The sequence below is a fragment of the Mustela erminea genome, chromosome 14, assembly GCF_009829155.1.
Source record: "Mustela erminea isolate mMusErm1 chromosome 14, mMusErm1.Pri, whole genome shotgun sequence".
NCBI classification, from domain to species: Eukaryota; Metazoa; Chordata; class Mammalia; order Carnivora; family Mustelidae; genus Mustela; species Mustela erminea.
The window spans coordinates 22039504-22053444 of NC_045627.1; the positions used below are offsets into that span (position 1 = coordinate 22039504).

The 13941-nt window shown below is 38.6% G+C and overlaps 1 protein-coding gene across 1 annotated transcript in view; it reads right to left on the minus strand.

Annotated features, from left to right (window-relative positions):
* Positions 1-13941, minus strand: part of PCDH15 (protocadherin related 15) — a 1723534-nt gene that overhangs the window by 313794 nt on the left and 1395799 nt on the right. Inside the window, exon 18 of the mRNA XM_032313059.1 lies at positions 7056-7188. Within this exon, the coding sequence (XP_032168950.1) occupies positions 7056-7188 (133 nt within the window). The remainder of the gene's footprint in view (positions 1-7055; positions 7189-13941) is intronic.

The window sequence follows — 13941 nt, forward strand, 5'->3', positions numbered from 1 at the left end:
ATTAATCTCTATTATTTTATTCAACTAGTATTTACTGACACACAAATACTGACCTGAACGTTTATATACACACAGGATACTTGGGTAACTGATGTTGCCTCTGTTTTATCTGACCCAGCTCAGATAACAGATTATTCTGACGCAGTTTAAATAATTAAATTTAATATACTCAATTCAATTTACTATACGAATCTAATGCTAAGTCTTTGGACTACAAAGATATTTAACATATTTCTTTCAGTGGGGTCTTTAAACTTCATTTCAATATAATGGATGGGCACTATTATGTGTGTGTGGGTTGTTTTTGTTTTTTTTTGGTTTGTTGGTCTGTTTTTTGTTGTTCTGTTTTGTTTTGTTTTTTGGTTTGTATTTCTTTATTTTATTTTATTTTTCAGTGTTCCAATGACTACTTACAGTATATGCAGAGGCCAGAAATTTATTTCTTCTGTAAAAAGTCAGTAAAAATTTTAGGCTTTCTGAGCTGTATCTGATGTCTGCATATTATTCTTTGTTTATTTTTTGTTGTCATTTCATTTTATTGGTTTACATTGTATCAACTAACCTTTCAAAATGGAAAAACCACTTTCAGGTTACCAGCCAGATAAACAGGTCACCTGGCTCACAGGCTAGAGTTTGCCAAGCCGTGCCATTATTCATTAAAAAAAAAAAAAAAATCAACACTGGCATTACTTCAAGTACATTGTTTCCACTACCATTCATTTTCAGAAATAGAGGTGTGATAGCAAAAATTGACAGCAAGGCAAAAGACATTTTAAATCAAGGAACAACTGTCAGCACTTACTTCTCCCCAATTCCAACTCTTCACTCCTCAAGGAACACGATGTATGCAAGCACTGGCATGCTGTTACCTATCCCCCCACATGTGTATTTGTTAACCATTTTATAAAATGTACTTGAACTTTCCTTTGGGAAGACCTTGGCAGCCACAGGTGGGTGGACCATTTGATTCACAGCTTGTTATAATTAAGATTTGTTCTTTACGGTCAGACAGAAACGTACAGCCGATGACTAGATATTCTGTAGAAGTGTGCAAGAATGAGCCCAGTCACACACAAAGTCAAAGCCTTGGGAACAAGGCCCTTTTCCACTTTGCTCAAGGCATCAAGCCAAGAAGTGTAGGAATGAAAGAAGGAAAGGCAGGGTGAGAGACGCTTGATTTAAATGCCAAATGATACAGAAATGCACCTTCCCACAATCTATTATTCCTTCCTGTGGGCTTTCATTATAAGCACAAAAGTTCAGCTCTGCATTATCCTGTGCCTAGTATGGATAAGGACTTCCTTGGAGAAGAAATGAAGTGGCTACATTTCTTCCAGGCAGCTTTCAAGCATCTGTCACTCACCACCCCTTCTGCCGTAGAGCTGACTCCTTTACCCTTGTCTCTGTCTAAAGGTCTACCATTGTCATTTAGTAAAACTCTTTAACCCTTCCTAATAGGACACCTTCCTTTTTACTTTAAAACCAATTTCGCTTCTAGGGACTTCAAGTGTGTGTGATTTTCTCACTTGTATTCATCTTCCTTCCTCTCATCCCCCTCTGACACTGGGATAGAGAGGCTACAGAGGGGAAAACCCACTTCTTAAAGGGACTGACTGTGTTGAGGTTGTGTGGGGATCAGTGTGGGAGGAATTGGCACCAGCAGACTCCACTGTTACGCGGCTGGATCCCAAGTAGCCATCCTAGGAACTGGTGGTGACTGGGGGACATTTGTGCATAATGCTCAGCTGGTGGCCCTTTGGTGTACATCTCAGTGGGTGGTCATGTCTGTCTTTTCCACATGCTGCAGTTAGTTCCCTTCACTTTTACCTGCACTTAGGAAACACAACTCTGAGACCCAGAGTCTTCAAACTGCTTTCTTACCTACAGCCCCAGGCAGGATCATCTTACCTACAATGTGGGCAGCAGTCCATGCCCTCTTGCCAACTGCCCATTCCACCATGACATACCCCAGGGCATTTGAGCAGACTCAAACCCCAGAAACCATTGAGTTAAAGAACTGGCTACCAATCTACTCTTCTTCCTCTTGGATTTTCTTCTCTCAGTCTTGGACTAAGAGAAACACTGGACCAGCAACCATTAGAGGATCAAAAATTTCACCCTTACTACTTGTATGGTAAAGGTCTCCAAAACCATATGCAGTTTTTTCTACCTAGATTCATGAAGAGTATTCCACTAAGGACCAGGAATTTTTGAGGTAGGATGTGAGAATTTATTATTATTATTATTATTATTATTAATGTGCTTTATCTAGGTTATAACCCACATTCTATCTATTACCTCCAAGTGAGAGAAGAAAATATCCAACATTTCCTTTAATTGCTTCTTCCTGAGACTATTAAAATAAATCAGATCTTCCCTTCAACCTGTCATATATTTTATCATCATAAATATCATAAAATTAACCTTTGGAAAACACAAAACTAATGTAATAAAAAAAACACCTACCACCCATAGGGAAAAAAGAAAAAAAAATAATAGTTTTACTATAGCCTAAAACTAACATAATACAATAGAGTTCTGATTTAGGAGTCAAAGGGGAGAAAATAAAAACAAAAACAGGGGCACCTGGGTGGCTCAGTTGTTAAGCATCTGCCTTCAGCTCAGGTCATGATCCCAGGGTTCTGGGATTGAGCCCCACATCGAGCCCCACATCGAGCACCCTGCTCAGTGAGAAGCCTGCATCTGCCTCTCCCAATCCCCTTGCTTGTGTTCCTTCTCTCTATCAAATAAATAAATAAAATCTTTTAAAGAAAGAAAGAAACAAACAACAACTACAGAACAAAAAAGACCCAAAACTACTCTGGCTCCCAAACCTTACTGTTTCTGAGTTTCTGTTTTCTCATTTGCCAGAGAATAAATATAATACCTACCTACATAGTAGGTCAGTGTGGTGACCCAAAGCAATGGGGTATCACAGAGAAATAGAGGACACAGAACTGTGTTTTAGCAGGTGAGGGTAGCTAACCTCCAACAATGCATTATAACTTGTAAGTGAAAAAATTAAAAATAAAATCTAATAAGTAAGGGAGAAGTCCCTTTCCAGGGAAAGTAAGACACTCCTGTTGTACTGACATCAGCTTTGGTCATGTAGCCTGTGGAGCCATTTGCCCAGCTGAAGATAATACATTCTTGACCTATTAATTCAGGAGCAACCCCATGAGTTGCTTTGGCCGATGGAAAATGCTGTGGTTAGTAATTCCATGCCTCACTTGTAGGTAACGATGAAGAACTGGGTTTTGTTTTGTTCTGCTGTGTTTCCCACAGCAAACGCTGCCCTCAGGAGATGACTTGTTCTAGACAGAGGCCTCTTGGTCAGCTGGGCTGTGGAGTGAAGGCTGAATACAGCACCGTCTCTGCTGGCTTTTGATGGCACTGGCTGGGGAGTTTGGCAACATAAACCTAGCTACCCTAACTGATCCCAACTTGACAGTTAGAGGCAGAGTGTGCCTGATAAACACCCAGAAAACAATAGCATGGTTTCCAGAGACTGGAAGCTGGTGAGGAAACTGTTACTGGAAGCTATCAGGATGGGAACCATGGCTGGCAGTGAAAACTCATTTAGCAAAATGGTTGCCCGCAGTGACCAGCAAGGCAAGCGATGAAACAAAGAACCCACAGTTCTGGACATCGGAGCAGCCAGGCAGCTAGTGGGGGTCTCTCCCTTGAGGATTGTGCACCCCTGAGGTGAAGAGCTCAGGAGCAGCCTGTCCCAGGGTTTGGTGAAGGAACCACGGGCAGCAGGGTCAGGCCTCACTTCCCGGAGAAGCATTAAAATCCATATGGTGGTTTATTGCGCCTGTCTTTTCACTCTGTCAGAAGAACAGCAGTGCTCTGCATGGACGCTGCCCCTTCATCCTGATGTGGGTGAAACGGTGCAGGATGGAGTGGGAACTGATCCGTGGTGAAGATGCAGTGGGAGTGAGAAATAACCCTTCTCAGTCACAAGTTGAGATTTTGAGTCTGAGTGTGTGCAGCATATATCCCAGCTACCTGGACAGGCAGGTGCCTCATTAAGTGCCACATACGTGTCACCAATTATTATTTTTATCTGAGCACCAGGGTCTGGTGATGGTACAAGGGGATTTCAAAATCTCAGAGAGTCAAAGATGGAAGAGGCTGATGAAGCTAACACATTCTAGTCACCTCAGTCCTTGAAGAAATTGGCTCCACATCCAGCGGTATGCTGGTAAGGAGAAACAACTGGCTGTGGATGGAGTCAAAGGTACTGATTTGTCGCATCTGTTAATATCTGTAGCATAAATATGCCCACCATGGCTGATTTCAGACTAAAGATGGACACAATGGGACAGTGGGGACAGCTGTGCACAGGGGCTCCCATGATCTCATGATCCCAGTGCACAGCTGGGGCACACACCTCTCATAGGTTTCACTGGCAAGTGAGGGTGATATACAGTCATGCTCTGGAGAAAGATCTGACCAACTCTGGAAAACAAAAATGCCACCTAAAGCCACCCCTGCTCAGCATAGGAAGTTTGGAAAGCAGGGCTCTGGCTCACAATATCCTCCACTGAATGCCATGGATGCAGGAGCCAGTCAAGACGGCCTTAATAAGCTGAGGAAAATCACAGCCTCCCCAGCAGTTTTGAGATAGAATGAAAGGAACATACTTAGAAGCAGAAGAGGAGAAATAAGGATTGTTTTCCGAGACAAAACCACTTTGATCTCAGTCAAAACAGATCATGCTGAAACCAGGCTGCTGTTACCTTTGAAAATATATTTCTCCACAAATCCTGTCTTTCTAAATTGAGCAGTGAGTCAGCAGTGGGCAGTGTGGCATGTGAAAGAGATGAGGACAGAGCCAGAGGTACCACTGATGCGTTCTGTTATTAGAAGTGTCTGGGAGAGTAATTTGGTAGAAGCTTTTCAGCTTTTAGGTCACTAGTTTAAATTCCATCTCAGTTGATCAGGAGCAAAAGGGAATGGTTGGCAGCTGATGAAAAAAAACCTTGATGATGACACCCTCATTCTTTCCCATAGAGACTGCCACTAAAAGTGGCACCCTTTCTTTTGCTCCTACCAGAAGCAGAAAGGGTGAACAGAAATGTCATTCTCGTATTTGCTCAGCTTTTGCAGTAGAGAAATTTGAGATATGAAAAAGATAACTCCTTTTCATCTTTAACTCACAAGTAGAGTTATTCTCCTATAGTATGGTTCCTGGACATTTTTGGGATTTACTAAATTGAGACCTAGGACCATCTTATAAGTAAGTTTATGCTACTTCATAGAAAGTTAAATTGTACAAAGTCACATTCCAAAGGAATATTTAAATGCAAAACATGTACAGTGTCTTAGCTTGAATATCACAAATCTAGGATTTATTTAGATTTTCTTCTTGTTTACACAAATAAATCCATATATGGGCATATACGGATTTATATATATATATATATATATATATATATATATATATATATATATGACTTTTGTTACTGCATTAAATGGACTTGTCTTCATATTCATTTTCAGAGACTATGGGATTCTTTTATTTTGTCCATTAAAATACTCCAAATTTCCTTGTTGCTAATATGACTACCTTCACATAATTTTGTTTCCCACTTCAATAGTAAATGAACCACAGAAGCAAACTCTCTGTAGTTACCTGGGGAAAATCAACCAAATGGATACTACATACAGCAGAGGAACAGAGAAATATCTGGTAATGCCAGACACAGTTCCAGCAGCTTCAGGTATGAAGAGGGATCCAAGGGAATGAGCCTTGTTTTAGAAATGATGAAAATGAAATCAACTGATCTCGGCCCCAGTTACTTTCCACAGGGTTCACTTTACACATCTGGGCCATGAGGCTGATGTGGCTTATTACTTTCACATCCTCTCCAGTTCAAACATTCGCTGCAATCCCCACTTTTACCCCCTCAGGCTTTGGATGAGAGGGTGTCCGCATTCAAATGGGAGGTGGGCAAGATGTAACTATGTCTTAGGTCATCTCCTGTGGTGGTAAAGATCAGTGCTGGGATTTTCCTGAAGTATCACATGCACATCTTATTTATTTATTTATTTATTTATTTGACAGAGATCACAAGTAGGCAGAGGCAGGCAGAGAAAGAGGAGGAAGCAGGCTCCCTACTGAGCAGAGAGCCTGATGCAGGGCTTGATCCCAGGACCCTGAGCCAAAGGCAGAGGCCCTACCCCACTGAGCCTTCCAGGCACCCCTCACCACATCTATCTGTCCTACCCTTCAAGGCCAGCTTTCCAAACTCTCGTCAGCAAGCTGACCCGTTGCCGTGTAACAATACCAGAAAGTTATTTCCCTGTCCTCTGGACATCCACAGGTAGAGTGATGGGTCATCTACCTGTGGATTCTTACATTGAGGGGCAGTTATCAACACCGTATAAAGCCCGATTTGTAGATTGAGTGAAAGATACAAGCATTTCTGGCCAAACGTGCTTTGGTCAGAAATATATATGAACAGTGAAAACAGAGCACTCATCCTACTAGTTACAAAATAGGCCCACGAATCTGGACCTGCAAATGCAAATATTAGCTCAACCTCCTCCCTTCACCTAAATGGATAAACGAGGCCCAGCAATTATGAGATTTACCCATGGCCACAGAATGAAGATGACTGCCTCAGAATCAGAATGCCTACCATTCGTCCCTGAACCCAAAGCTATTTTCTCTATACCACACTGCAGCAAAACTAAATCCTGCTGGGCAAAGGAATTCAAGTCAGAAAATAATAGTCAGCTGCAGACTCTTTGGGTGCAAAGTACAAAATATTCAAGTGCATGTTTCCAATCCCTTCATTCTGTCTGGTAATGATTGCAGCTAATCCCTGCCAGCTAACGTTAGTCCTTCGGTTGTGGCAATCAATAGAATGGATTAGCTGAGGAAACCCTCCATCCATATGACCCCCGTTTTCCTTTCCAGATGGACCTTTCCTGTACTAGAGTGCAAGCAGACATGTGAATCCCCCCTCCCCATGCACAGATACAGACCCATCAGCCTTCAAGGTTGTCTCCATAGAGCTCTACGTATATACCGAGAAGCATACCTGTAGATTTAATAAAACAGCTCCGATCCTCATGGCTTCACTGATTTCAAGGCTGTACATCAGCTGTGGGAAGCGGGGAGGGCTTTGATTATTTGGAGGAAGCACTTCAATGTACACTGTGCAGATGGAGTGTCTGCAGAGAAAGAGAACAGAATAGGATGGGTAAAAATCTACATCACCTTTCATGACGGAGTGCAGTCCGCGTTCTGCTGTGGGGCTGACAGAAGAGGACATTTTGAGTTTTTACAGAAGACAATAAAATAATTCAGAATGAAAGGATGTTAAAATAAAAGTTACCACGAGAATATCATGTTTCTATGAAATTATCTCAGTAAAAAGTAAAGAATGCCTCAGGGTACCGATTTATCCTGCTTAGATTAATAGTGTGAATTAAAACGGAATAGCAGTACAAATAAAGCTAATAAATTAACAGGAGCCTTGACTGCTGACTTTACTTTTTAATGTCTTTCTAATAGCAAAAAGCATTCTATAAATATCTGGTAATATGAGCTGTCCTTGGGGCTCTCTTCCTATTAAACCAGCAGAGGGAGTATTGATTAAAATAACACACAAAACGTAATACGGGCTGTGTTTTATTAGTTTTCTTGCTGACATCAATGGCTTCATGTAAATGCATGTCAAGAGTCAGGCTCATAAAGTAATCATTGTGTAAATTAGTTGCAAACAAAACTAAAGGTGTTTTTAAGTCTTCTTTGAAGAATATACTATGAAAGGCTAGAATTAGATTTAATTAAAGCCTTACATTGATAGGCAATTTTTCTGAAGCTCAGGAGGACATTCTGTTACTAGAAAGACAAAAATATTAATGTGTACATATTCAACTTTTTTGATATCTCTAACCACTGAAACTTCTTTGCTCAACAAAAGCTATAAAAGCAAGACATTCAAGATTTATACTGAAGTAGCACTGGCTAAAATTATAGTAATGAGAAAGTCATCTTCCATCTGGAAGAAGATGCCACCACTAATGTCTGACTACAGTTAGTCTGCTGTCTTGAAGAACACACAACCCCTGCTTACGCTGTATGCTTTAAATTTATTTTAACAAAATCACCACTTTTCACTAAAAACACATTTGTTATCATTTCTATTTGGGGGCTAGAATTTCCTTAAGGTAGCCCAAAGTTCTTTTGGGACACCTGGGGGGCTCAATTAAGCATCCAACTCTTGATTTTGTCTCAGGTTACACTCTCAGGGTCATGAGATTGAGCCCCATGTTGGGCTCCACACTGATCTTGGCCCTAGCTTAAGACTCTCTCTCTTCTTCTGCCCCTCCCATCAGCTTGCCAGCTCACTGTCGTTCTCTTAAAAAAAAATATATATATATATTTCTGGACATACTCTCAATAGATGAGTACCTATAGAATACAAGCACCTCTAAAAAATTGCACTGACTTAAAAAATTTCATACTTAACATCTATCACAATACTGTTCCAAAATAACCTCATTTTAAATTAAAATCTCTTATAATCAGTTTTTGTAGTTTATAATCAAAGTATCTGTATTTCTTCTGGCCTCTGAATTTATCACTTTATTGTTAAAATTTGTCAATAAAATGAATTAAATTCTAATGTTTTCTTTACAAAAAATACATGCATGTGTGTGTGTGTGTGTGTGTGTGTGTGTGTTTGTATTTACAACTGAGAATTTAAGAGTAAGATGTTTACAGTAGATTAAAATCGTTGATGAAATGTTACCTATAACATTATAGGTATTAATTTTAGGGCTAGATGCAGAAGACAATATGGTGGGAAGAAAAATATCCACAAGTTACCAAATGTAATGTGCATTACAGAGCCCCACTTCTCATTTTGAAGTAGACCTATTATCTTCCCAGGTGGTGATCTGGTTCTAACCACACCCCAGGATACCTACTGTCCCTGAAACTACTCTCATGACCCTGGCTTCTTTGAACATCTGGTACCCATCAAGTCATTTAAACATTTTGTAAGTCTGTTCCTTTTTCCAGCCAGCACACTCTCTGTGCCTAAGAAGTTCTCTAACATCTGCCCTCCGCCATATTGGTAATAACCTTGGCTGAGGGATATTATTGAGCACAGGATCTGTAACCACACATCCTTGAGTTAGAATTTGGATGGGTACCACATCCTGGGCAAACTATTTCAGTTTTACCACTGGCACCCAAAATATGAGAGTAATCCTGACATCACACTTTAGCATAAGGGTTGAATAAGATCACATATGTGTGTGTGTATGTGTGTGTGTGTACGTGTATTTTTGTTGTATGAATGCACATATAAAACATTTCTCTATTATTACTGATAACTGTTCAAAATAAGGACTCCTGTTCTATGGAATGGAGTAAATAAGCTTGATAAATTTTTAACTTCCCTTATAATTTTTTAAGCATTTTAATTGCATCCTTTCCCTTTTCTAGGCTAAATAACTAAGGGCATGATACCCTAGTCATCTCCCCAAAGTGGGGTGTTTTGGGGCATATTAGATCAGAATCTTCTGCTGTGGTACAGAAGGCTCTCCATTTTCAATGGATATACAATATCCTTACACACACTTGGTTTAGAAGACCACTGGCCCAGGAGCTCTTGGCAAAAATGTGTGTAGCTCACTTACTTTTTAAGTTAGTAGCCTGGGGCTTCCTCTATAAACTGACCAAACACTCACCTTGGTAACCCTGGAGGTAAGAGATTCTTTCACTGATTCACAATTCTTTTTCTTTTTTTTAACCTAGAACACACCTGTACTCCAGATTCAAAGTTTTCTTTCAAAAACTTAGGCCTTTCCTGCTTTTGGCATTTTTTACAGCTTCAGTTTACTGGCCTGGAATACTTGCTAAAGTCTTTACCAAATATGAGGCTCTTCTCCCTCATGAAAGTACGGTTTACACTGAACTAGTTATACTCTGTGTGTTTCTTTACTCCTCCCCTTTTGACTATTTTCCTCCCAAGAGGACTAAATTGTTACATCCACAAAACTACAGGAAGGACCTCTACACCCAAAGAGGCTGGGTTTATCAGCTACAGAGATGACAACTTTAAAGTGTAAAAACAGAGAACCCTATGCCCCCAGGCAAAGGATGGACAGAACAGCTGTTGCCCAACACCTGCTTCTCCTGCATCCAAACTTATTCCTCCCCTTCCTCTGCTCCTTTCCACAATTCAAATGCTAAAATTGCTAATTACATTTGTTTCTGCTCCTCTCACCCCACCCCCCCACTTGGATCTGGGAATTTTTTGAGAAAGATCAAGTTTCAAGGTCTAGCATTTTTCATCTTCAACTTCCTAGCCCTTCCTACAAAGCATTGAAATAAGCTCCAGCCTTCCTGCTTTTTATCCCTGATGTCAGCATTGTGGCAGAGTTAGCTTTCCTGAAACTACACACCAATAGTATTCACAATAAAATGATACCCTAAATGTTGTGATAAATACTAGTAATTCAACAGCATCAGTTAAGCACATAATAAAACAGGACAGTCACTAGATAAATAACGTTTTATGTGAACATTTTGTATTAACATTTTATAGCTAGTCTTAAATGCATAAAAATCAAGCAGTTATATAATACAGATTTTATTTTTGTAATGTAGCCAGTATGATGTAGGTAGACCTCTATTTCTAAAAAAAAAAAAAAAAAAAAATGAAAATCATAGCACTTTCTCTTTCTCATTTGGTAATGAAGGTCAAAGTAGAACCCAAGGGCTGATGTATTTTCTCAGGTAATCTTATAATTTTAAAAGACCCTAGAAACGATCTAATTTAACTCTCATTTTACAAAAGAGGATTAGAAAATCAGAAAGATTAAGTGACTGAATCAAGGTTAAAAAGTTAATTAGGAACTGCAAATAAACTAAAAGGCAAGGCTTCTAAATTTGAAATCTGTCCGCCTCTTCTCCGCAACTCCCCCCTCTTCTGCAAGAACAAATTTGGGAAATAAATTGGAGATTTTTGACTTATCTGCTGTCTGTGTGTTTCTGTGGGTGAGTAGAAACATCCCTAGTATAAAACATCTGTAACAAAAGATGCTATCTTACAAGAAATCATGAATTGGTTCAAATCTTGAGCTTAAGGTATGATACCACAATTCATTTTCATTTTCATTATATCATGCATGAGACCCCCTATATACATATATACATATATATGTGTGTGTGTGTGTGTGTGTGTGTGTGTGTGTGTGTATTTGGGGGTAAGACCAAAATAGAATTTGAATAAAGAAGAGGTTGGGAAGATAGACTTTAAGAGGTTTTCACCTTGCAGAAATATTTCAAAAGATAAAAAGTCCTTTTATTTCAATATGAGAGTAGTACTCAGTAGGAACGAGATGATGTTGCTGAATTGTGGACTGTACAATGTATATCGTAATATACTATGGATGGGTCAACCTATGCTATGGGTATTTATTTGTAACCTACTTCTTTACCTTGCTTCTGAGGTGGAAGTATGTATATTGTTTTCCCTAGTAGACTTAAAACAGAAATTGCCTTTCTTTTCCTTTGTCTCCCACCAACACTGTGCTAGAAAAGCTCTATTTACAGGAGAGCCTTCCTGAGTTCTATTTTACTATTTTGGAAGTACATATAGGAAATCTATAGGAGCAAAGGTTTCAGATTTAAGACCAACGTAGGATATCAGAGAAACTTCTCAGGGGACATTGCAGGGACAGAGTTTTAAGACATAAGATGGATTTAGATTTAATGACAGGACATTCCACAAAGGCGAAAACACATGTACAAATTCACAGGGCAATAAATTAAAAAAATGTAAGTTTTGTAGCACTACAGAGAAGGCTATAAATAGGAAAATGGTAAAAGTAGGATCTGAGAGATCATGCAGGGACTCATGCGTTATATAGTTATTGATTTAAGTTTCATCTTGACCATTGGGGACTGGCTGATAGACTTCAAACAGGTTAGTGATATGCTCAAATGTGACAAGTAACGCATGTTCTCACAACACACCATTCTTCATCAAGTCTCTGGGTCTTTGTTTTTATTGGTCCTCTATTTGGATATCCCATTATCATTCCTGTCGAAGTTAACCTGTACTTGTAGTTACCTACGATTGTGTGTCTAGTCTTACCGGTGCTTCTCCTCCATATGAATACTCTGAGGCCGGAGATCTCATCCTATTTGTCTTATATTTCCAGGGCTTCCCCAAGAGGGTAAAAATTGCGAGAACTCAGTAAATTTTTGCGAAAATGAGAGTACTCCTGTTTTCTATTATTAATGTTAAATATATAATGTTGCCATTTAAAATAATAAAATTAGAGATAAAAATGATTTTATTTGAGAATGGACTATTTAAACTTGTTTTAATTAGACAGAACATTGGAGTCCATGAAAAAAAAATTGGGAATCAAAATATATGCTATGCCATGCACCATTTTATTGTAATTATATTATAATATATTTGGGGACAGGACTGTCCGTCATTCTCTGTCTTTACAAATACCTAGTTACAGTACATTATTCATATTAGAATTCAATAAATATTAATTTAATTTAATTTAATTTAATTCAATAAGTATAAGAAAACCTACATACACCAGTAGAATAAATACTATGTCTGAGTGCAATTATTTTTTAAATCTTTTGGTTTTTATCCATCCAGGAAGAAATTCAACAAAACAGAAAAAAGATTATAGACTATTGTTCCTCTTACTCTCTGAATCTTTACCAAGTTCACTTAATTAGGATAACAAATACATTAATAGTTAATTCACATATGCCTTATTTTGTTATTTAAATTTATGAATTAAGATTTCCAATCTGAAAAAAGAATAAAATGGAAAATTGCCTTTTTCTTTTTTTTCTTTTAACGTTACAATATAAGTAGGTTTACATATCACTATTGATGGCCCGGTCATTTTGTAAAATATATCAAGGTCTGTACTTCCATGCTGATAATTTTCTAATAGCCTCTTCCTTTCCAAGGAAATACTGAAAGCAAAACGACACTTTAGTTCACTCATCAAGTCAATGTGAAGGCTTAATTTTCTTCCAGAAAACATTAAATGTCATTATCCTATAGGGAACATGACATTATCCCTGCAGGGAGAAAGGGTGTATCCAGATTTTATTCTCTGTAGGTCCCCCTTGATATCTGACTGAACACTATAAGGTGACCTTTTAGTGTCCAAACCACTGTCTATAAGGAACACAATGAGGCCAGGTCAATTACATGCTTAGTGTCACTAAAAAGATCTGTGTTCATAATCTGAAGATAGTGTATTCTGAATCTGAAGATAGCATTTTGTTTCCTGGAGTTGAATATGATTTTACTCCAGTGAAATCCTCTTATTACACTGATTATTGTAGGCAACATCTTTTTTTTTTTTTTTAAGATTTTATTTATTTATTTGACATAGAGAGAAATCACAAGTACGCAGAGCAGTAGGCAGGGAGAGAGGGGGAATCAGGCTTCCTGCTGAGCAGAGAGCTTGATGCGGGGCTTGATCCCAGGACCCCGAGATCATGACTTGAGCTGAAGGCAGAGGTGTAACCCACTGAGCCACCAAGGCGCCCCTATAGGCAACATGTTATTGAGAAAATCAGTGATACGACTTGCAAATAGGAACTGAATGAGAAGTGGATTATAAAATATCACTCGTTAAATTATAAAATAGTTAAGTCATCAGTCATAATATGCAAATATATATATATTTTATTGGATCTATGGGCTATCCTCAAGGAAAATAAAAAGTCATGAAATAAATTGATGACTATTAAGGGACCCTAATATAAGTTTAAATAGTAAAAACAAAAGATGCCTTAATTCTTAAAATTAACATTATTAGTATTGATATTATGCAATTGCATTATTTTTTTTTTCTTCTGAATAATCATGACAAAAGATCATGGCTATGGCACAGAATGGAAGATAAAGT